We start from the raw sequence: 21,877 nt of genomic DNA, 5'->3' as shown, positions 1-21,877 counted from the left end.
GAGACATGTCTTCTTGAATAAACCTATTAAATCCTTCAAGGACTCCCTACTCATCATTATCAGAGCATATGGGGAGAAGGAGTAAGGAGCCTCATGAGGAAGTAACTGTCAGGGCTGTGGTGGGCGCAGCCAGATTTCCGACATTTTGCATACACTCTAGGAGTCAGGCGGGTCGTTGGGTAGGAAGGCGTAGAAAGATTTCAGTACGATCGCTTGCTGCCTTCTTGCGATCCTTTAGCGCTTAGGATTCAGGTACACACCCCCCTCAAGATGGCCGCTGGCTGGCACATCTGTTTTCCAGCTATTGTTTGGTTCATGCAGCGGTGTAGTCTTTTCTCAGTTTCTGAAGTGCGCGAGCGCGTCCTCAGCGCGGCGCACTTCAACCGTCAAAATTGGTTTGACTAGACGGAGTTTCCAATCGCTCCGTATTTCGTTTGAAGCAATTCCCGTCAAGATTCTGACAGTTAGTTCTGAATAGAGCCAACTTCCCCTAAGGTTCCTTCCCAGTCCTTTGTCATTTGGGTTCCAGTTATTTGCTCACTCTCCTCAGGAGTACAGTTAGTTTTTAGTCACAGCTTGAGGTGAAGAGTCCAAATCCTTTCCAGTTCTACCTCATCTCGACGGACAAGAAGAAGGTAGAATCTATTCTCGAACTTCCCTTCAGAGAAGTAAGTGCTGATTTCTTCTTATCTCGTGGACTCCGGATTCCACAAGGGGCTTGTGACTTTCTATCAACTTATTGAGAGAATAAAGAAGCGCTATCTCTAAAGATCCACAGAGCTCCAGAACATCTTTAGAAGGAAAGACTAGAGAGAAAGTAGTCGCAAGAAACAAGTAAGAACTAAAAGAGACCTTGCAAGAGAAGCAGCATAGCATATATGATATATATATATATACATATATGAATTGAACTTTCAACCTAATTTTCTGCCTCGCTCTGGAAGTAGAAGAAAGAGAATTAGTGAACATTGACTTGAACATAACTCAACCTACTAGTAAAAGACAGGTAACGATGGACTTCTAGGGGAGGAGGTTTGGAAGGAATATGAGGTAGATCAGGGTTACATATGTTTCTATTTGCAGGAGTGGTACCCACCTTCCAACTCCACTACTCATCCACTAGAAGGTATCAACCCAAGCAGAGAGCGGCAAAACACAGTGTCAGGACAGGTATAGTTGGTTAGAGGTCAATGTAATTTCTGTGTAGAGCTAGTGGTAAGAATTGTTGTTAAGTAACTCTCGTTGCAGGAATCGGAAGACCAGGTCAGAGTCCAGTCCAGGAAGAAGACGCAGTGTTGTCTCTCTTTTCTGTCCAATTCCCCTTTCCCCCTCTCTGCTGCTCGTGAGCCTTTGAGCTCGCGGTAGCGGAGTGGTGGAGTGGAGATCAAGCATCGGCTCCTGTGGAAAAGGCTCAATCGACTCAGGTACCTTGACAGAACCTTGACAGATTGAAGTGCCCAAAAATTAAAATTCCACCCGAGCACGATGGCTGAGGGAATTGATGTAAAGGCTCTAGCAACGGTGTTAGATAGTATACAGAAACAGCTAAGTGACACCTTGGAAGATAACAAGTCTCTGAGGGAAGAGGTTAGGAAGTCTGCCCAAGAAGCTCGTTATTTGCGTCAGCAGTTTGACGAGTTTTCCGGAGGTTCTCCTTCCTCAGTTAAGGAAGATAAGCCTCCTTCTTTTGCTCCTGCCCCGTCTGCTGCAGAACTCACTACTCAGGTCATTCATGCTATTTCCCCGACAATTCCATTGGCAGCTCCAGAAAGATTTAGTGGGGACCCTCACAAGGCCCAAATTTTTCTCACGCAATGTTCCTTACACTATCTCTGTCGGCCAATCATTTTTAAGGAAGATCAATCCAAAGTGGCTTTCATGCTGTCGTACCTGAGTGGAGATGCTGCTGCCTGGTCCATGCCCTTGGTGAACAACAATGATTCCATTTTGTATGATTTTGAAGGATTCAAGAGAGACTTTTTACGGATTTTTGACAGAAGAACCATCTCCCAATCCACGGACAATGAGCTGTTAGATCTTAAGCAGGGGAATCGTGAATTAGTGGCATACCTGGCCCAATTCAACAAACTAATTGTGGAAACCAGTTGGCCTGAGGAAAAAAGAGCTGCAATTTTCTATCGTGGGCTAAAGGATGAGTTAAAGGATGGTCTCTCACAGATCCCAAGGCGTCCTACTGAGGTTTCAGAACTAATCGACTTAGTCCTACAGATTGATCAGCGACAGAGTGAAAGAAAGAGTGAGAGACGTAAGGAATTTAGGAATGTCCCACCTCGGTTTGACAGAATAAAATCAGAAGGATCAAGGTTAAAGGAAGCTGTGTCTGAGGAAGAGCCTATGCAAATTGGTTCTGTAAGAGGGCCACTGTCGAAGGAGGAAAGGGAGAAGAGACGATTGGGCAAGTTGTGCATGTACTGTGGGAACTCTGGTCATTTTGTGCGGGAGTGTACTAAGAGGCCCAAGAACAATTTTGGGTTAAAAGATCGGCTCCACCAGTAGAAGGGGTTGCCCTGGTGGAAGCGAAGGAACAGTCAACTCCAGAACCAAAGTTAGTGGCAAACACCTTGCAATCTTCGGCGCCACATTTGATCATTTCTGTGCAAATAAGATTTGGAGGACGGATCAAGGATGGGATTTCAGTCATGATTGATTCTGGGGCAACTGGAAATTTTTGTGACATAGGTTTTGCCAAGTCTCTCGGAATCACCTTTCTGAGAAAAGAAAGGCCGGAGCCGGTTCGCGCAGTGGACGGAACAAGCTTGTCCTCCGGTCCAATTGTGTATGATACGGAGAAGATCCTGTTGAGTGGACCCGGACAACATCTTAGTTCCTTGCAATTTAGTCTGATCGACGCTCCACAATTTCAGCTGATTTTGGGTCTGCCTTGGCTCACTGAGCATAATCCGCAAATCGATTGGGCCAGACGTTCGATTTGCATGAACTCAGAGTATTGTCTACGTCATTGCTTTCACACGATTCCAGAGTCACCAGAAGTTTCACAATCCCAACTTTTAGCAAGCTTCCCCAAGACTATCTGTGCGCTAGACACCCAAGAAATTCCCCTTGAATACGAAGATCTGGCCTCAGTGTTCGACGAAAGAGAGGCTGAACGTTTGCCGCCTCATCGGGAGTACGACTGTCGAATCGAGCTTGAGCCAGGAGCCTCCCTTCCCTGTAGTCGGATTTATGCATTGTCTGAAGCGGAAAATGCCCATCTCAAGGAATATCTGAACAGATACCTGGCCAACGGATTCATTCGCCCCTCCCAGTCTCCAGTTTCGTCCCCACTTTTTTTTATCCCCAAGAAAGATGGCCAATTAAGAACTTGCATAGACTATCGCGCCCTTAACTTGGTAACCAAGAAGAACCGTTATCCGCTCCCCTTAATCTCGGAGCTGTTAGACCAGGTGAAAGGAGCGAAAGTTTACTCAAAATTGGATTTGAGAGGGGCTTACCATTTGGTACGTATGGCAGAAGGCGAAGAGTGGAAAACCGCCTTTCGCACTCGTTTTGGTTTATTTGAGTACCAAGTCATGCCATTTGGCTTATGCAATGCTCCAGCAGCATTCCAGCATTTTTTGAACGATGTTCTGCGAGAATTTTTAGATCGCTTCGCAGTGGTTTACATAGATGATATCCTCATATTCTCTGCCAGCGAGGAAGAACATATCCAGCACGTCAGATCCATACTTCAGAAATTGCTTGAAAATCAACTTTTTGTCAAACTAGAGAAGTGTGTTTTTCATACGACTCAAGTTGAGTTTTTGGGATTTGTGTTGTCCTCGGATGGAGTTTCCATGGATGAGTCTAAGGTGCGAGCAATCAAGGAGTGGCCCTCTCCGCGTACTGTAAAGGAGGTACAGAGTTTCCTTGGATTCGCCAATTTTTATAGGCGATTTATCATCAACTTTTCTGAGCGAGTTTGTCCTCTTACGAGATTATTGAGGAAGAAGACCAAATTTGAGTGGAATGCCGAAACGGAATTAGCATTTAACGAGCTCAAGAACATCTTTGTATCTTCTCCAATCTTACTCCACCCGGATCCGGGAGAACCATTTTTTGTGGAAGCAGATGCCTCCGATTTGGCCATCGGAGGGGTTTTGTCTCAGCGACATAAGCAGACCGGTCAGCTACATCCAGTAGCTTTTCGCTCTAGGAAGTTGTCTGCGGCTGAAATCAATTATCCCATTGCGGATAAGGAACTGTTGGCTGTCAAGGATGCCTTCACTGAATGGAGACATTATTTGCTGGGAGCAAGGCATGTGGTGACAGTATTTACTGATCATCGGAATCTCCAGTTTTTGAAATCTGCCCGTACCTTGACCCCACGCCAATTGAGATGGTCTTTATTTTTTGCAGATTACGACTTTGTTTTAACTTACAAGCCTGGATCGGCAAATGGAAAGGCGGATGCCTTATCTCGCCTAAATGTGAGCGCTGACAACAAGACTGCAGAAAATGGAGTCATAATTCCAGCAGAACGGATAATAGGAACACTCTCCTACTCCGAAATAGAACAGAAGTTACCAAACTTGCGATCTTTGGAAGAAGTTAGAGACTGGACGGCAAAAGGGAAAGAATATCAAGTCAAGGATGGAAGACCCGTTTACCAAGACAAGTTGTTCGTGCCAAGTCGGGAGCTGCAAGAACAAATCATTGAACACTTTCATGACAATATGCTGGCCGGGCACAAGGGAGTAAAGAAAACTACAGAACTGATTCGAAGAGAGTTTTGGTGGCCTGCAATGGAAGCTCAGGTGCGGCAGTATGTAGCTACTTGCGAGCCTTGTATCAAGGGAAAAACACTTAGAAGGGCTCCCCAAGGGTTTTTGCAGCCATTGCCCCCAGCCCCGTACCCGTGGCATACAATTTCAATGGATTTCATAGTGGATCTACCTTCCAGTGTGGGACTATCTGTCATTTGGGTGGTGGTGGACCTATTTTCCAAGATGAGTCACTTTATCCCTTTAAAGGCCCTCCCCAATGCTACCCAGCTTTCCAAACTGTTCACACAGCACATTGTCAAGGCCCACGGAATCCCCAAGGTTGTTATCTCTGACAGGGGTCCTCAGTTTGTCTCTCGCTTTTGGAGATCCTTTTTGAAAAGATTGGGTGTAGACTCTCGTCTGTCTTCCAGTTTCCATCCTGAGGCAGATGGACAGACTGAGAGAGTGAATCAGGAGCTGGAGCAGTTTCTGCGCCTATTCTTGATGGACCAGGAGGGAGATTGGCCTGACCTGATTTGGGCGGCAGAGTTCGCTTTTAACAATGCTGAGCATGCCTCCACAGGTTTCTCTCCGTTTTATTTAAATTCTGGTCGTCATCCAAACGTTTGGGTAGACAAGGAGGCTAGTGATGTTCCTGCTGTGGAGACAGTGGTTCAGGATTTACATAAGGCCTATCAATTAGCCACTAGAAATCTGTCACAGGCTAAGATTTCTTACAAGAAGCAGGCTGATAAGAAGAGACGTCCCAATCCTGTTTACAAGAAGGGAGATCTAGTCTGGTTGTCTACTAGAAATTTACGTTTGAAGGGAAACAGAAAGTTTCAGCCGAGGTACATGGGTCCCTTTCAGGTAGACAGAATGGTGAATCCAGTCAGTGTGAAGTTAAGACTTCCTCCTAGGTTGAGGATACATCCAGTTTTTCATGTCTCCTTGCTTCAGTGCAGTCCAAAAGGGGTTAGGTACAGGAATTCTCCTTCTCCCGTTTTGGTACAAGGGCAGGAGGAATTTGAGGTGAAAAGAATACTCGACTCAAGAGTTCAAGGAGGGGAGATTTCCTATCTCGTAGATTGGAAGGGTTGTGGTCCAGAAGAGAGATCTTGGGAGCCCCAATCCAATATCCATGCTCCCCGTTTGCTGAGAGATTTTCACCGCACACACCCCACTAAGCCCAAAAGGGTTAGGGAGGGGGTTTTGGTGGGAGGTACTGTCAGGGCTGTGGTGGGCGCAGCCAGATTTCCGACATTTTGCATACACTCTAGGAGTCAGGCGGGTCGTTGGGTAGGAAGGCGTAGAAAGATTTCAGTACGATCGCTTGCTGCCTTCTTGCGATCCTTTAGCGCTTAGGATTCTGGTACACACCCCCCTCAAGATGGCCGCTGGCTGGCACATCTGTTTTCCAGCTATTGTTTGGTTCATGCAGCGGTGTAGTCTTTTCTCAGTTTCTGAAGTGCGCGAGCGCGTCCTCAGCGCGGCGCACTTCAACCGTCAAAATTGGTTTGACTAGACGGAGTTTCCAATCGCTCCGTATTTCGTTTGAAGCAATTCCCGTCAAGATTCTGACAGTTAGTTCTGAATAGAGCCAACTTCCCCTAAGGTTCCTTCCCAGTCCTTTGTCATTTGGGTTCCAGTTATTTGCTCACTCTCCTCAGGAGTACAGTTAGTTTTTAGTCACAGCTTGAGGTGAAGAGTCCAAATCCTTTCCAGTTCTACCTCATCTCGACGGACAAGAAGAAGGTAGAATCTATTCTCGAACTTCCCTTCAGAGAAGTAAGTGCTGATTTCTTCTTATCTCGTGGACTCCGGATTCCACAAGGGGCTTGTGACTTTCTATCAACTTATTGAGAGAATAAAGAAGCGCTATCTCTAAAGATCCACAGAGCTCCAGAACATCTTTAGAAGGAAAGACTAGAGAGAAAGTAGTCGCAAGAAACAAGTAAGAACTAAAAGAGACCTTGCAAGAGAAGCAGCATAGCATATATGATATATATATATATATACATATATGAATTGAACTTTCAACCTAATTTTCTGCCTCGCTCTGGAAGTAGAAGAAAGAGAATTAGTGAACATTGACTTGAACATAACTCAACCTACTAGTAAAAGACAGGTAACGATGGACTTCTAGGGGAGGAGGTTTGGAAGGAATATGAGGTAGATCAGGGTTACATATGTTTCTATTTGCAGGAGTGGTACCCACCTTCCAACTCCACTACTCATCCACTAGAAGGTATCAACCCAAGCAGAGAGCGGCAAAACACAGTGTCAGGACAGGTATAGTTGGTTAGAGGTCAATGTAATTTCTGTGTAGAGCTAGTGGTAAGAATTGTTGTTAAGTAACTCTCGTTGCAGGAATCGGAAGACCAGGTCCGAGTCCAGTCCAGGAAGAAGACGCAGTGTTGTCTCTCTTTTCTGTCCAATTCCCCTTTCCCCCTCTCTGCTGCTCGTGAGCCTTTGAGCTCGCGGTAGCGGAGTGGTGGAGTGGAGATCAAGCATCGGCTCCTGTGGAAAAGGCTCAATCGACTCAGGTACCTTGACAGAACCTTGACAGTAACAGTATAATCGCCAGGAACAAGATTAGATACATGATTTTTTTTTGGGGGGGGGGGGGGGGGGTTGAGTGGGTGGGAGAGGTAAAATTCGGGGAACGGTTTATGTGTTTATGTTGATAGAGAGGTTCGGTAGTTAAATGGTGTGTACTGTTGTCGGAGGGACTCATTGTGGGGGTAGACATGTATGTAACATCGCAATGAATATTAATTTGCTATTACTGATGAAGTCAGAGGTAGAACCATGGTTTAAATGGTAATGGTTATTGTTTTGTTTATTATTATAGTGGCCCCTGATGAAGGGCACCAGCGGCCCGAAATGCATTGGGTTTTTAAATAAATAAACACTGCCTTGGATGAATTTGCGTCATTCGTGTTCTTAGAAGAGGTTCGGAGGGCCCAGCTTGAACATAAGAAAACGTGAAAATTGGCATACCATTCCGCGTGTGTATGTAAAATTGTTGAAAACATGCTTTCATAGGACTGATTATAAGGAATACAGTGACAAATTTGTCGTCTATTTTAAGTCTGTCTTAAGTTTGTCTTAAGTCTGTCTTAAGTCTGTCTTAAGTCTGTCTTAAGACAAACTTAAGACAAAGTCCTAACTTCTGTGAATATCAAAAGTAGTACGTTAAGGATTTTGTCTTAAGTTAGTTCTGTGAATCGGGCCCTTATGCTTTAGTTAGGCCGGCCAGACCTCTGTTTACCTTCAGTCTTGCTATATCTTCGTTCCTTGATATCTGGTTGGTGTACTTTTTTAGCACCCTCTTTATTGCAAGGTAGTTTAGTTCTTCTTTTGACCAGGATGCTGTAGATAAGCCCAACTCTGCCACTGTCTCCAGGCAGTATTTCTGTCATGGGTTCGACAACCCCTCAAATATTGTTCTCAATGCCTCCTTAAGGGATCCTTTCTGTGCTTTTGTCGTCTTGAACCAAAATTTAACCAAGGTGCTCCTGCATTCGTATTTTTGTTGTACGAGGCCAACTCAAGCTGAATCAGGGCATTTCTTGTGTACTTGGGGAGCCTAAAAAGCCTTTTATAACACTGGCACTGGGCTCTTTCCATCATCTTTTCCATCTTACCTGGAATGCCTGTGATGCATACCCAGCAACCGCAAGGAGTTTAGATTTTGTGACTCTCATGTTGAGTTTCGTGGTAGGTCTATATAGTTTGCCTTGGTGTTTGCAGAGGGCGTCAATGGTGGCTTGTATTTTGGCTTGCGTCTTGGCCTGGTGCAAGGTTGCCTTGCCTTTGTCGTTCAGCCATGCTCCTAAATATTGATATGCTCTTTCTGTGGCTATGCTGTTGTTGCCCAGTCTCCACTTTAAACCTGTTTTCTTCATGTGTTTACCAAACACCACAACTTTTGTTTTACTGGGGTTGGCCACAAGTTTGTTTTCCAGGTTGTAGTTGTTTAGTGCATTCAACCCTCTTTGTAAACCTACTCTGGTGTGATCAAGAATCACCAGATCGTCCGCATACTGAAGTATATTTAGTCGTTGCTGTCCGATTTTTGAGATTACCAAATTTGCTCCTTGTATAGCTTTCCCCAGGTCTGCCGTGTAAAGATTAGAGAGTGTGAGTGCTAAAACGCAGCCCTGCTTTAGGTCAGTTGACATCTTATGTGTGACTGTATCCCCCACCAGTTTGATCCTCACCCACGTGTTGGTATACAATGACATCAATGCCTTCAATAGTTTTCCGGGGATCTTTCAGGGGGACAATTTGTACCACAACTTACTTCGATTAACCCTGTCGAAGGCGGCCGAGTAATGTATGAAACATGCAAATACTGGCAGGTTTTTACCGGAGTATGCCTGATATGCCAGGAACGAAAGGGCCATAATGTTATCTATAGTGGAGCAGCCTTTTCAGAATCCGGTCTGGTAAAAAGATAGTATTTCATCATCCAAATTTAAAGAGATCTGTTAAAACCAATTCTAATTTAAAGAAAGAATGCAGACTGAAAATAGGCGATTGGGTACGTGTAAAGAATCTAATTCTTGTTGGCAAAGGCTTATCCAAGTTTAAAAATCCTGTTCAAGTAAGCGAATTAGGAAGAAATTCTGTCAAACTTTCTGATGGAAACTGGTGGGGAATGTCTCGTGTAGCACTTGTTCCCCACCATGACGTGACGTTTTTCTCAACCTTCTCTTCTGCCTGTCAAAAGATATCCAAAGAGTAATGTTACCATTAGAAAGAGTTCTCGCATTCCTGTACGACCTAGAAGATGGAATGATTATGTCTGATTTTAATTGTCTCTCTTGTCTTTTTTTTTTCTTCCCTATTTCCATTATTCTTTTCTTTTTCTTCTCTTCCCCTTTCTTTTTTTTTCACTCTATTTCCTTCTGTTTATTTTGGGGGGGAGGGGGTATGGGTATTATATTTAGAATTAATTTGCTTTCATACTTTGTTCTGTAAAAAGGGAGATGTGTGGTGATGTAAGTCCTTGCATTAGAATGTCTAGATCTTAGAATGTGTCATTAAGTCACTGTAATTCTGCATTCTGATTGTTGGCAGTTGCTTCAGTGCCCCTTCATGAAGAGACATGTCTTCTTGAATAAACCTATTAAATCCTTCAAGGACTCCCTACTCATCATTATCAGAGCATATGGGGAGAAGGAGTAAGGAGCCTCATGAGGAAGTAACAGTATAATCGCCAGGAACAAGATTAGATAGATGATTATTTTTGGGGGGGGGGGGGGGGGTTGAGTGGGTGGGAGAGGTAAAATTCGGGGAACGGTTTATGTTGATAGAGAGGTTCGGTAGTTAAATGGTGTGTACTGTTGTCGGAGGGACTCATTGTGGGGGTAGACATGTATGTAACATCGCAATGAATATTAATTTGCTATTACTGATGAAGTCAGAGGTAGAACCATGGTTTAAATGGTAATGGTTATTGTTTTGTTTATTATTATAGTGACCCCTGATGAAGGGCACCAGCGGCCCGAAATGCATTGGGTTTTTAAATAAATAAACACTGCCTTGGATGAATTTGCGTCATTCGTGTTCTTAGAAGAGATTCGGAGGGCCCAGCTTGAACATAAGAAAACGTGAAAATTGGCATACCATTCCGCGTGTGTATGTAAAATTGTTGAAAACATGCTTTCATAGGACTGATTATAAGGAATACAGTGACAAATTTGTCGTCTGTTTTAAGTCTGTCTTAAGTTTGTCTTAAGTCTGTCTTAAGTCTGTCTTAAGTCTGTCTTAAGACAAACTTAAGACAAAGTCCTAACTTCTGTGAATATCAAAAGTAGTACGTTAAGGATTTTGTCTTAAGTTAGTTCTGTGAATCGGGCCCTTATGCTTTAGTTAGGCCGGCCAGACCTCTGTTTACCTTCAGTCTTGCTATATCTTCGTTCCTTGATATCTGGTTGGTGTACTTTTTTAGCACCCTCTTTATTGCAAGGTAGTTTAGTTCTTCTTTTGACCAGGATGCTGTAGATAAGCCCAACTCTGCCACTGTCTCCAGGCAGTATTTCTGTCATGGGTTCGACAACCCCTCAAATATTGTTCTCAATGCCTCCTTAAGGGATCCTTTCTGTGCTTTTGTCGTCTTGAACCAAAATTTAACCAAGGTGCTCCTGCATTCGTATTTTTGTTGTACGAGGCCAACTCAAGCTGAATCAGGGCATTTCTTGTGTACTTGGGGAGCCTAAAAAGCCTTTTATAACACTGGCACTGGGCTCTTTCCATCATCTTTTCCATCTTACCTGGGAATGCCTGTGATGCATACCCAGCAACCGCAAGGAGTTTAGATTTTGTGACTCTCATGTTGGGTTTCGTGGTAGGTCTATATAGTTTGCCTTGGTGTTTGCAGAGGGCGTCAATGGTGGCTTGTATTTTGGCTTGCGTCTTGGCCTGGTGCAAGGTTGCCTTGCCTTTGTCGTTCAGCCATGCTCCTAAATATTGATATGCTCTTTCTGTGGCTATGCTGTTGTTGCCCAGTCTCCACTTTAAACCTGTTTTCTTCATGTGTTTACCAAACACCACAACTTTTGTTTTACTGGGGTTGGCCACAAGTTTGTTTTCCAGGTTGTAGTTGTTTAGTGCATTCAACCCTCTTTGTAAACCTACTCTGGTGTGATCAAGAATCACCAGATCGTCCGCATACTGAAGTATATTTAGTCGTTGCTGTCCGATTTTTGAGATTACCAAATTTGCTCCTTGTATAGCTTTCCCCAGGTCTGCCGTGTAAAGATTAGAGAGTGTGAGTGCTAAAACGCAGCCCTGCTTTAGGTCAGTTGACATCTTATGTGTGACTGTATCCCCCACCAGTTTGATCCTCACCCACGTGTTGGTATACAATGACATCAATGCCTTCAATAGTTTTCCGGGGATCTTCCAGGGGGACAATTTGTACCACAGCTTACTTCGATTAACCCTGTCGAAGGCGGCCGAGTAATGTATGAAACATGCAAATACTGGCAGGTTTTTACCGGAGTATGCCTGATATGCCAGGAACGAAAGGGCCATAATGTTATCTATAGTGGAGCAGCCTTTTCGGAATCCGGTCTGGTAAAAAGATAGTATTTCATCATCCTCTATCCAGGCTGTTAGTTCGTGTAACAAAGTGCTGGCATATGCTTTGCCTTCGATATCGAACAAGGCAATGAGTCTATCATTTTTTGGGTTGGTTTTTGCTCCCTTCTTATATATTGGTTGCAGTAGAGAGCCTCGCCAGGCATCCGGCAAGTCACCTAGGGCTCTGCATTCCCTGTCCAGCGGTGTTAACAGGTCTGCTCACTCCTTAGGATCCTGCTTGAACAGTCCGCCCGGTAGGCCATTTGGGCTTGGGGCTCCGTCCCGTTTTATCTTTTTAAAAACCTTTATAACTTCTTTCGGCTCCAGCACTTGACCCCCCCATATCTATTTGGTCGTCTTCCTCCGCTTCGAACCCATCTGATCCGGGGAAAGAGGTGACATTTTGGCCACCTGGTTTTATTGTATATAGTTCTGCCGTATGGTCAAGCCAGGCATCTGCTGTAACTGCATTTCGCCTGTCCGTTTTTGTATTTTCCCTCTTGGCTATGTACTCCCAGAATTGCTTCTGTTTGTTTGGTTTGCATAATTCAAATAGGGTGATCCATTCCTTCTCCATCATCTGGCATTTTTCTTTCCATACTAAGTGTTTGTGGTTCCGCTGGGCGTCTTTGTAGGCTCTCTCTGGCATCAGGTGCCACTTTTCTGGTGTACCCGTCTGACCTGTCTGAGGGTGCGGGTGCTATTCTTCAACTTTAAATTGTATTTCCTGGATCGTTCTTGTTGCCTCGCCGATTTGTGGTTTGTATTCCTTGTGCCTTTCACTGCCCGCAGTGCTTCAATCTAAACTCTGGATGGTAGGGAAGAAAAGTCCACTATGTCCCTTCTGTACTAGTCTCTGCTTGCAGCTTTCTCAATTCAAAACTGTGAAGTGGTTCCAGCTAATCCTCATCACGAGTTTGTGCTCCTCCCACCCAGATGTGTTCCTTATGGGCACCAATTCCTCACGGCGGTCGCACTGGAGGCAAATGGAAAAACCTCACTTGGCCATTCATCTTTTTGCATGTAATCAGTGTGGGTACTTGTTCCTATGTGAAGAGGGTGTAGAAAACGTTAAAGAAAAGGTGTGTTGGTCCAGTACTGGATCCCTAGCGTTTCTTCAGGACCAACAAATATGTTCCCTACCCCTTTATTAGGGTGGTTATCTACGGGCATATTTACAAGGGCTTTATCGCCGCTTTTTTGGCTTACAAAGCCAAAAAAGCAGAGATAAAACCAGCGCCCTATTTACAAGAGGGTGCTAACATGCATAATCGCATGTTAGCACCATTTTCCCCAACACCTCCCTTTGCATCTCCAATGAGATGCAAAGTGGACGTTAATGGGCGTAACACCGATGGAGTACCTTGCAAATAGCGCTGATGTTTACATCGCAATATTACAAGGCAGCCCACATGATTTTAGCACACGTTAGATTTTGGCGAAAATTGCAGTTTTCGCCAAAATCTAACGTCTGCAAAACCCTGATTTAACCACCCTTAACATAGGGGGTGGATTATGCTGATACGACCCTGTGGGTCATATCAGCAAGGTTATCGCTGTTTTGCAGGGAACATCGCTGGAAAGCAAGCGATGTTCCCTACAAAAGGGCGATAACCTCGCTATCTCTGGAATTTTTATCCCCCTGGAGAAACGCGTTGCTACCAGGGCGATAAATTCCAGAGATAGCCTGCGATAATATTATTATCGCTAAGCACGGCCAGCAATAATTATCGCTGGCCGCTGATAATATGCCCCCTAGGGTCTTGTACTCAATTTCTGTAGTGATACAATAGAAACGCTAGCGATCCAGGATAGGACCAACATCGTGTGAAACATGTTGACCTGAATAGTGAAGCCACGATAGTTCACTACAACACACTCACTGAGTAGTGGCGTACCTTAACCTTGCGCACACTACAGCAACCCAGTTTTTAACACTTTACACATTATACCCCACACACCCACATGCACCATCACGGCTGGTGCAAGAAAAGATCCCTGATAAAGGGCCCTCTTGCGTGGCCCATGGGGGATTGCAGCGCCGGCCCCAAGAGGAGCTAAATGCCCAATGATGAAGCATGACACCCACATGGGAGTGTGAGGGCAACACTGCCAAACAAGGAAGATCCCCCTGAAACCATATATTCCAACCACACCTTTTCTTTAACATTTTCTATACCCTCTCCACATAGGAACAAATACCCACACTGGTATTCGAGTCAAATATAGTGAGAAGCACGGGTACTAGACTGTAATCTGGCTCCTAGTCGCCCTCTTTTTGATTCATCATTAATGTTTTTAGCCATCAGAGGAGTATGTTGGCAGCGGCAGTGGAGATGGAGTAGTCATTGACATACTCAAGATCCACTGGACACTCAATGAGGTGGACGGACCTTCAGTGTGGCAGAGAAAGCACTCCATCGCTATTGCAAGGGAGTACCCCCTCCACCAAACTCCACGTTCGGCCCTATTTACAATCTTGCTGAGTGTTAAAGGAAAGTCTGTAGGATGCTAATTTGTTTTCTAACGCACAACAAAAGTTGAACTCCACAAATATTTAAAATATATCTGCAGTTAGGAAAGCAAAAAATGAAGCACTTTCTTTTGTAATTCTGAAGTGTGATAGAAGCAAATATTTTGGTAGGGTCAAAGTAATCAAGACAGTTTACTTGGTGATGTGCAAATATATTTGCAACCGTGTGCTTCACAATACCACCACACCCTTACCACTCTCTCGCTGAATGGGCATGGCCCATTTGCAACACTTGCTCTTTGTGTGATGCTTGAATTTTTAACAACCCCTATGACTTCAGTGATTGAGACATTCATGATAGCTCCCCCGCTCTGGAAACTGTTCCAGCACCACTGACTAATAGAATAGATTAGTTTCCTTTGTAATAAGACTGCGCCACAAACCCATAAATGTCATTGAAGCTCATATTATGCACTCTCTCATCGGATCACGTTGAAGTGCCATTAAACCGTGGCATGGTTTCTGCTTCCTGATTTGGACAGAAGGCCTGTTTAGATCTTGCTAAATGGGTTACTCCATCACAACAGTGACGGATATCCCGTCCGCCAAAATATAAATACCATTATATTCTATGAGATCCAACTCGGGTCCAGAGCCGTGAAGAAACCTGCACTCACTTTAACTTTGGCTTTGAAGTTGGAGGCCTCTTGTTCCCTCCCGCATGCGCCGCTGAGTCTGGTCTTTTCACTTCCACTGCTTGATAGATCTTTGCGGCATCATCTTTTGCAGTTTCTCTCCTGTTGAAACAGTATTATTATGTCAAAATAATGAAACAAAAATAAAATAAAAGTGTGCATGAATTATAATAGAATTAACCAAATACTATAGGAGGAAATCTGTTTTGGTAAAATACCACAGACCAAATATTTGGGATGCAGAAGTTGGAGAAGAACGCCCAGGGATGAGAAAGAGGTGTAGGCAGATACAGACAAGAATGAAGATGTGCATAAGTAAAGATAAATGTACTCCGTACTGGAGCCGACCAGACTGAACTCCACACAGAGACCACTCACTGTGCAGGATTGTGCTGTACATGTAAGTTAAACAATGCGAATACACACAACGAAACACAAAGGAGATAGTATACTGCCACATTAAAGAAAAAAGACATTGAGAAAATGGCACTATGTTAAACACATCTCCTTTCCTTTTGAAAAGAGATGCAAGTGAATGAAATGAAAAATAAAAATTAAAAGAAAAACTAAGAATCCAGATGGGTGGAAACCAAATCATGGCATTTTAAGGAAAGACTTCTAAGGAAATACAACAAAAAATCGAAAATTAAAAGAAACATTTTGAAGGAAAGGTCATTTTAAGGAAAAATCCAAAATAATATTGCAATTGGATTTAGGGATAGTGAAGGGTTTTTGAGTTCTAGGTTGGATGAGGAGGGGCTTTAGGAGTGAGAGATTGGTAAAGTTAATTTACTTTCAAAAAGGTTTGTGAAAGATTGCTTTGGTCACATGATTTAAATTAGTGACTATTAAAATGTTTTGGTTTTTTTAAAGAGAAAATAGGCAACAGTTGACAATTATAGCCTTACTACAGGCTGCAAAACGGTTTAGTTTAGTTTTTTTAATGGGTTTTTCTACCAGGGAGTTTTCATATATATATATATATATAGATATGTATAGTCACTGAAAAAACACAATTAAAAAATGAGTTATATTTCTTGCTCAAGAGTGTAAAGCAACTGAATTTCACCAGTTACGTTTATGAATGCACCACGCAACATAACTTATGGGTGTCCACCATGTTGTGCGTCAGTTCACTTTTGTGTTTATTTGTGCCATTGTCAGACAGGTGTTTTTTGCATAGCAGTTGTCCATGAGTTATGCTATAAATTAGTTTTTAACTGTGTTTTTTCCCAGTCGATTTCTTATTTTATAGTTTGCTTAATTTTCAACCCCATCTGTGCACAGCTTTTGGTTGCAGTGGGTGCACACTGAGCTCTGAGCCCTACCCTGCTGCCTTGCAAGCGAAGCTAGACACTCGTCGTGTGTTGCTTTACTTGTATTTTATGTTTTTTACAGCACCTGAAGCTTGTGAGTCAGGCACAAAATGGCTGTTGAATCCAGAACCTGAAGTCGCTTCTGCTGAGCTTCCGAATCAGGTCTGACTCCTGAGTTATATGCCGAGAACATCCTTTTTATCAGAAGTACCCTTTATTTTCCATGAGTCCGAATTCCCCTGACCACTGACGTAGAACCATTTTTGCCCTCTTAAAGCCCCTCACCATGCCTAAATTACACCCACCCCTAAAACCTTAACACCCATCACCACGCTAAATTACACCCATTCCTGATCGCAAAAAACCCTCACCACTCCTAAACTCCACTCATCCCTGAATGCTAAAAACCCCTTTCTACACCTGAAAACACCCACCGTAACCCTCAACAAGTTGATTGCTCATTCCAAAGCCTAATTTGTGTAAAATATCATTTTTCCTATACATGCAAAAACAGCCTAAATATTTCACAAATTCGCCACGAAAGGCTAGCCCTATGTACTGAGCCGGTTTCCCATTCCTCCCGCAAGCCCTCTCATCGCCCCCTTTATCTCCACGCTAAACACGACATTCCAGGTATATTTAAGGTGGTGGCCCAAGGAGCGGCCTGCTATAGCGTGCATATCAGTGTCTAGCTTTGGCCGTGAAAGTTCAGTCCTCTGGGCTGTCAACAACCAAGCTTGGTCAAGTCCCCCAGAGGGACTTGCGGCCCTTCTTCAGTCCAACCGGCCACAGTTCAGAAGTCTGCAGGAGACAGGACTCTTCTCACCCATGCTCCGACAGCGGTCACCATTCACCATGTCCACCTGTGATCGGTGGGGTCGCCGTGCTTGAGGCGGTCGCAGATGTGCCGGCTTCTGGCTGGAGCGGTTCTGTCCCTGGTCAGGTGGTGAAGCAGCAGAGATGCTGCAGGGTGGCATTTGGTCCTGTTCTTGAGCCCCTCTGCTGGTCGTTGGGACACAGGTGATGGCTCAAACAATCCTTGTAGCACCCTCATGGAATTAGGGGGGCATGGGTGACAGCTCCAAAAAGGCCAGATTCTCTGGGCGACAGCTCTGCCAGTCCCATTGGCAATGAGCCACCGATGCGGGCAACGGCTTCGACAGGCTCAGTTGCAACAGGTGACGGCCCCAACAGTCTCAGTGACAACGGCCAATGGCTCCAACTGTCACAGTTGTCTCCTTCTAGAAAACGAGGGTCACAGAGTTGGGAAACAGCCTCAGTGAGATCATGATGCTGTGGCAGACTGATAAAGGGCAGTGCAGAGGAGAGAGCACGTCATAGTAGCTGATACCCCCAAGTCGAATTTCAAAGGCCAGACAGTAAATCACATATGTGTCTTGAACTGTACTATAAGGGTGAAAGCATGAGTCCCACACTTTGTTCAACAGTGCTGTTCATCACAATAAAACAGGAATGGCCAGGTTAACATCGTCGCCTCTTCCGGCTTCCACGCCTTAAACTCCTCAAGATTGTGCACGCTTAACACCCAAAGAACCATCGCACAAGCCGTGAATATCAGCAAACTGGACTTCAGAAATGCACTCTACATAGGCATCAATGTACAGCTCACCATTAGTCCCCAAGTCATTCAGAACGCAGCAGCCAGACTCAGGCTCAAACTCCCATTCCACACCTCAAAGACCTCCATTGGCTCCTCATTCGCAAACACACCCTCTTGAAGTATCTCACTTGCACATACAAACCTCTGCACAATGAAGGTCCTTCATACCCAAACAGCCGGATCCACTTCCACACACTGACCAGACACTGCCGCTCGGCCAGCTTCCTGCTCACTTTTGCCTGCTTCTGAAGAGCCAGGGTTTTCAAATCCCACTCCTAAGGCCTGTAAGGACCTTTGCCTGTACCTCGCAGCCACCAGCTGAGCCTTAGAATTCCATGCTGTAGGAAAGTAGGATCTGCTTTCATGGTCACCCCCACTTTTTGCTGGTGTCAGTATGTTTTACTGACTAATCTGACTGGGATCCTGCTAATCAGAACCCCAGACTCTGTGCTTCTTCTCTAAATTGGACATGATAAGTACTTAGATACACTCCAGATTGGCTACTGGTGTACCCTTGTAAGTCCCTAGTATATGGTTCTAAGGTACCCAGCGCATAGGCACACCAGGTGTCTCCCATGGGCTGCAGCATGTATTATGCCACCCATGAGGGACCAGTCATATTATGACTACAGGCCTGCCATTGCAGCCTGTGTAAGATGGTGCTAGCACCACTTACGACAGATATAAGTTTCCTTATATATTTGGTCACTGCACTTAAAACCTATGTTACCCCTAAGGCAGGGCTTTCAATCCTGAAGGTAGGGTGCTCTTTTATAAGAGTGAGGGTGCCCCTGCAATCCATGGAGTCCATTCTCCTGGGTTGTAAGTGCATCAGCCATTATGATATATAGAGGGGCCATGATTCATTACGCAATGGCTAACTCTAAAATGACTGTAAAGAACCCTGTTGTGTTTGGTATCAAACATGTTGGAATCATACCCCCACACCATGAACGGTGTGGGAGGCATGATTCCATGCACTATAAAGCTCCTCCAGGAGGCTCTCAGTGCTCCTGGTACCAGTCTTCTAGATCCGGACAGCAAACGATGGCTGCTGCCTACCAGAGACATGATTCTGTCCTCCTGCTGCTGAGCCAAGCAAGAGCAGTGGAAGGCAGCACAATAGGTATCTTGTCACAGGGAGGTGTGACTACCTCCCAGACAGGACTTAGTGTATTGGGACAGGGTGGGGGCGCTTGCCAGCAACCACTCAGACTGCTTGAAGATCACATTTGGTGCCCTCCTTGCATACTCCAGTTCAAACCAATTCCGGGAGCCACTGGCTCCTGCTCTGGCATGAAACCGGACAAAGGACATGGGAGTATCTTCCCCACTGTCACGCCCCTCCTCTCAGAGGGACCCCTGAATGGTAACAACCCTTTCTTAAGGGTACTTAACGGCTTCCATGTGGGTGGGTTCTTAGATTCATCATGGGACAAGATTCAGATCGAACACCACTTCAACTGCGACCGTCTGGATACTCTGGACATCGCTAGACTTTGCTTTTGGGAACCAAGACTGTAACTGGGAAGATTCCTGCAGCACCTGGTCTCGTCGTCCTGCAAATCTGCTGCAACGTCTGTGCCTGTGCTTCATACCGGTACTTCACAAGGCCTGTGGACATCCAAGACACCTGAAGGAATCTCCCTTGGAGTGAAGGAGTCACTTCCCTGCATCTGCAGGCACCGCAACAAAGCTGACCGGTCTGCTGTTCCTGAGGTCCTACAGACTCCGAAAGGTTCAGCAACACAGGTGATAGTTCTGCAACTCCCTCGAGGCCTGCACTGTCTCCCTATCAAGTTAGTGGCCAGTATCCCTTGATGGAACCACTGGAGCAGTACCCCTGTGCACTGTGTTGACTTTGTTACCAAGACTTTTTGACTCTCTCCTCCAGAGATCTTCGGGCTCCAAGAAGCTCCAGCGTCAAGCATCTCCTGAAGCCAAAATCTTCTCCTGCACTGCATCCTTTGCACCGTGGGCCTTCATCCTTTGGGGAGTTGCTTGAGGTCCTCTTGTGACTCCTGTGCCTCCGGCTTGTGGGTCCTCTTGATGGTCTTCTTCAACTCCAGTGGGCTCCCCTGCTTGCTCGAGGCCTGCTCTGACTTACCTGCTCATGGTGAGTCACTTGGACCTTACTTGTCCCGACACTGCACCTTTTTCATCAACTGCATCTCTTGCCGCTGCCAAGGCTTGTTGGTGCCCCTGTCGGACACTGACCCCTTGGCTCTCGACATCACGTGGGACAGCTCATGAATGGCTCCTGGTCCTCCTACGCATCGCCGTTTCGTACAGCTGCAACTACAAGGGCACTGTCAACTCTCCTGCATTCCCGACATCAGTGACATTCGTCTTCCATGCCTCCTGGTCACTCCTGAGTGGCATAGACTCTGTCCTCATTGCTTGTAGGTACTTCTCATATCGAATCCACCTTTGGGTTTCACCGGACACTTTCACCTTCTTTGCCAGTGGCATCTTCCTGAAATCCTCCATTGTGGTCTACGGTGGTTTCCAACGTCACTTTGCACCTATGCACCCAGCTTCCCTGGTGTAGGTATCCTGGTTCCTGGGGTATCCACGGGGGGGGGGGTGACTCTCCAAACTTTCATCTTCCATGGGGTTTCTATAGGGTGGACTGGGAAGGGTCCTTCTTCTTTAATATTGCAACCACGACTTACCTATAGACTTCCATTGAGTAGGAGGTCATGTTCCTTGGGTACCCAACTCTTCTACATTTTCTGGGTCCACTCTTGACTTAAGTCATGGTTCATATTCCACTATTTTAGTTTGGTCTCTCCTGGGGCAAAACACACAGTCCACCGTATCCTTCTGTGGAGTCTCTGAGGTTCATTTTCACCCTTCTGTCACTAGAATGAATGAAGCCAGCACCAGGTGTCCATACAGAAAAAAGTTCAGAGGTACTGAACTCTACACCCTTCTGCAGAATCCCACGACGCGAACACGTGACCTGGCAGGAGAAGATCCCAGTTCCTACATAGGTTCTCTGGCAGAGCTCCCATCATGCTTGTCAGTGTATTGAGCTACTCCATCAAACCATTGGTTTTTGGGTGGTATGCTGTTAAGAAGAGGTAGGTCACAGCACCTTACTCTCACATCTCTCTTATGTATGAGGAGATGAAGTTGGTTTCCCGGTCTAATATTACCATTCTTAGAAATATGACCATTGAAAAGATACCCAGATGAGCTCTCGCTACCACCTGTGCAGCCATGCTCCTGATGGTTCACTGGGTTCTTAGTGCCATGATCCTCTACACCCACGACAAGCTTGTTGTCTGACTGTGGGGGGAGGACAAATAGAGCCCCTATGTCTATTCTCAAAGGGAACACCCACAACTGGTGGAGGCCCTGGCAGTGCCTTAGTGCTCCCTGTTGACTTACCACTCATTTGGCAGGCACAACAGGTTCTACAGAATCTCTCTGTGTCTCTGCACATTCCTGGCCAGTAGTGGGGAGAGTCTAACTCATCTGGGGTTTTTCTAAAACAAAGTATCCTGTCAAGGGCACTTCCTGGGCCAGTGACAACATGAAGTTCCTGTGCACTTACAGAACCACTGGCCTCTTGCTAGAACCTGTCTTAGGATTCGCCGGCTCGCTATAAAGAGGCCATCCTCCCAACCAACCTCGGCGCAGATTTAGACAGCTTTTGTGTTGTCTTTCATTACCTTTTTTAGACAGACATGATAAAAAATATTTTTGGGGCTTAATAAACCGAAACATATTGGTATTTGAGTTTTTCATAAGAAAAAGTAAAACAAACCTGTGCATGTTATGTTATGTTATGTTATGTTATGTTATTTATTCTTTTGTATAGCGCAACGGTTACTCAAAAAGAGTGTCCCGGCGCTTTTAGGTAAGGGGAACAGATTTCAGAATAACACAACACAGCTAAAAGAGGTTAAAAGATAAACAAAAAGAAAGCAAAACTACTGGCAGAC

The 21,877-nt window shown here is 45.1% G+C and overlaps 1 protein-coding gene across 6 annotated transcripts in view; it reads right to left on the bottom strand.

Annotated features, from left to right (window-relative positions):
* The window catches only part of LOC146808458 (transient receptor potential cation channel subfamily M member 2-like), a 729,321-nt gene that overhangs the window by 379,030 nt on the left and 328,414 nt on the right, over nt 1–21,877 (bottom strand). For all 6 annotated transcript variants that reach the window (XM_085623568.1, XM_085623566.1, XM_085623567.1 and 3 more), the window contains exon 17: nt 14,970–15,089. In XM_085623568.1, coding sequence (XP_085479694.1) covers nt 14,970–15,089 — 120 coding nt within the window. The remainder of the gene's footprint in view (nt 1–14,969; nt 15,090–21,877) is intronic.

This window comes from Triturus cristatus, chromosome 8 (assembly GCF_964204655.1).
Source record: "Triturus cristatus chromosome 8, aTriCri1.1, whole genome shotgun sequence".
NCBI lineage: Eukaryota > Metazoa > Chordata > Amphibia > Caudata > Salamandridae > Triturus > Triturus cristatus.
This window is presented reverse-complemented; position numbering and strand designations above follow the sequence as displayed.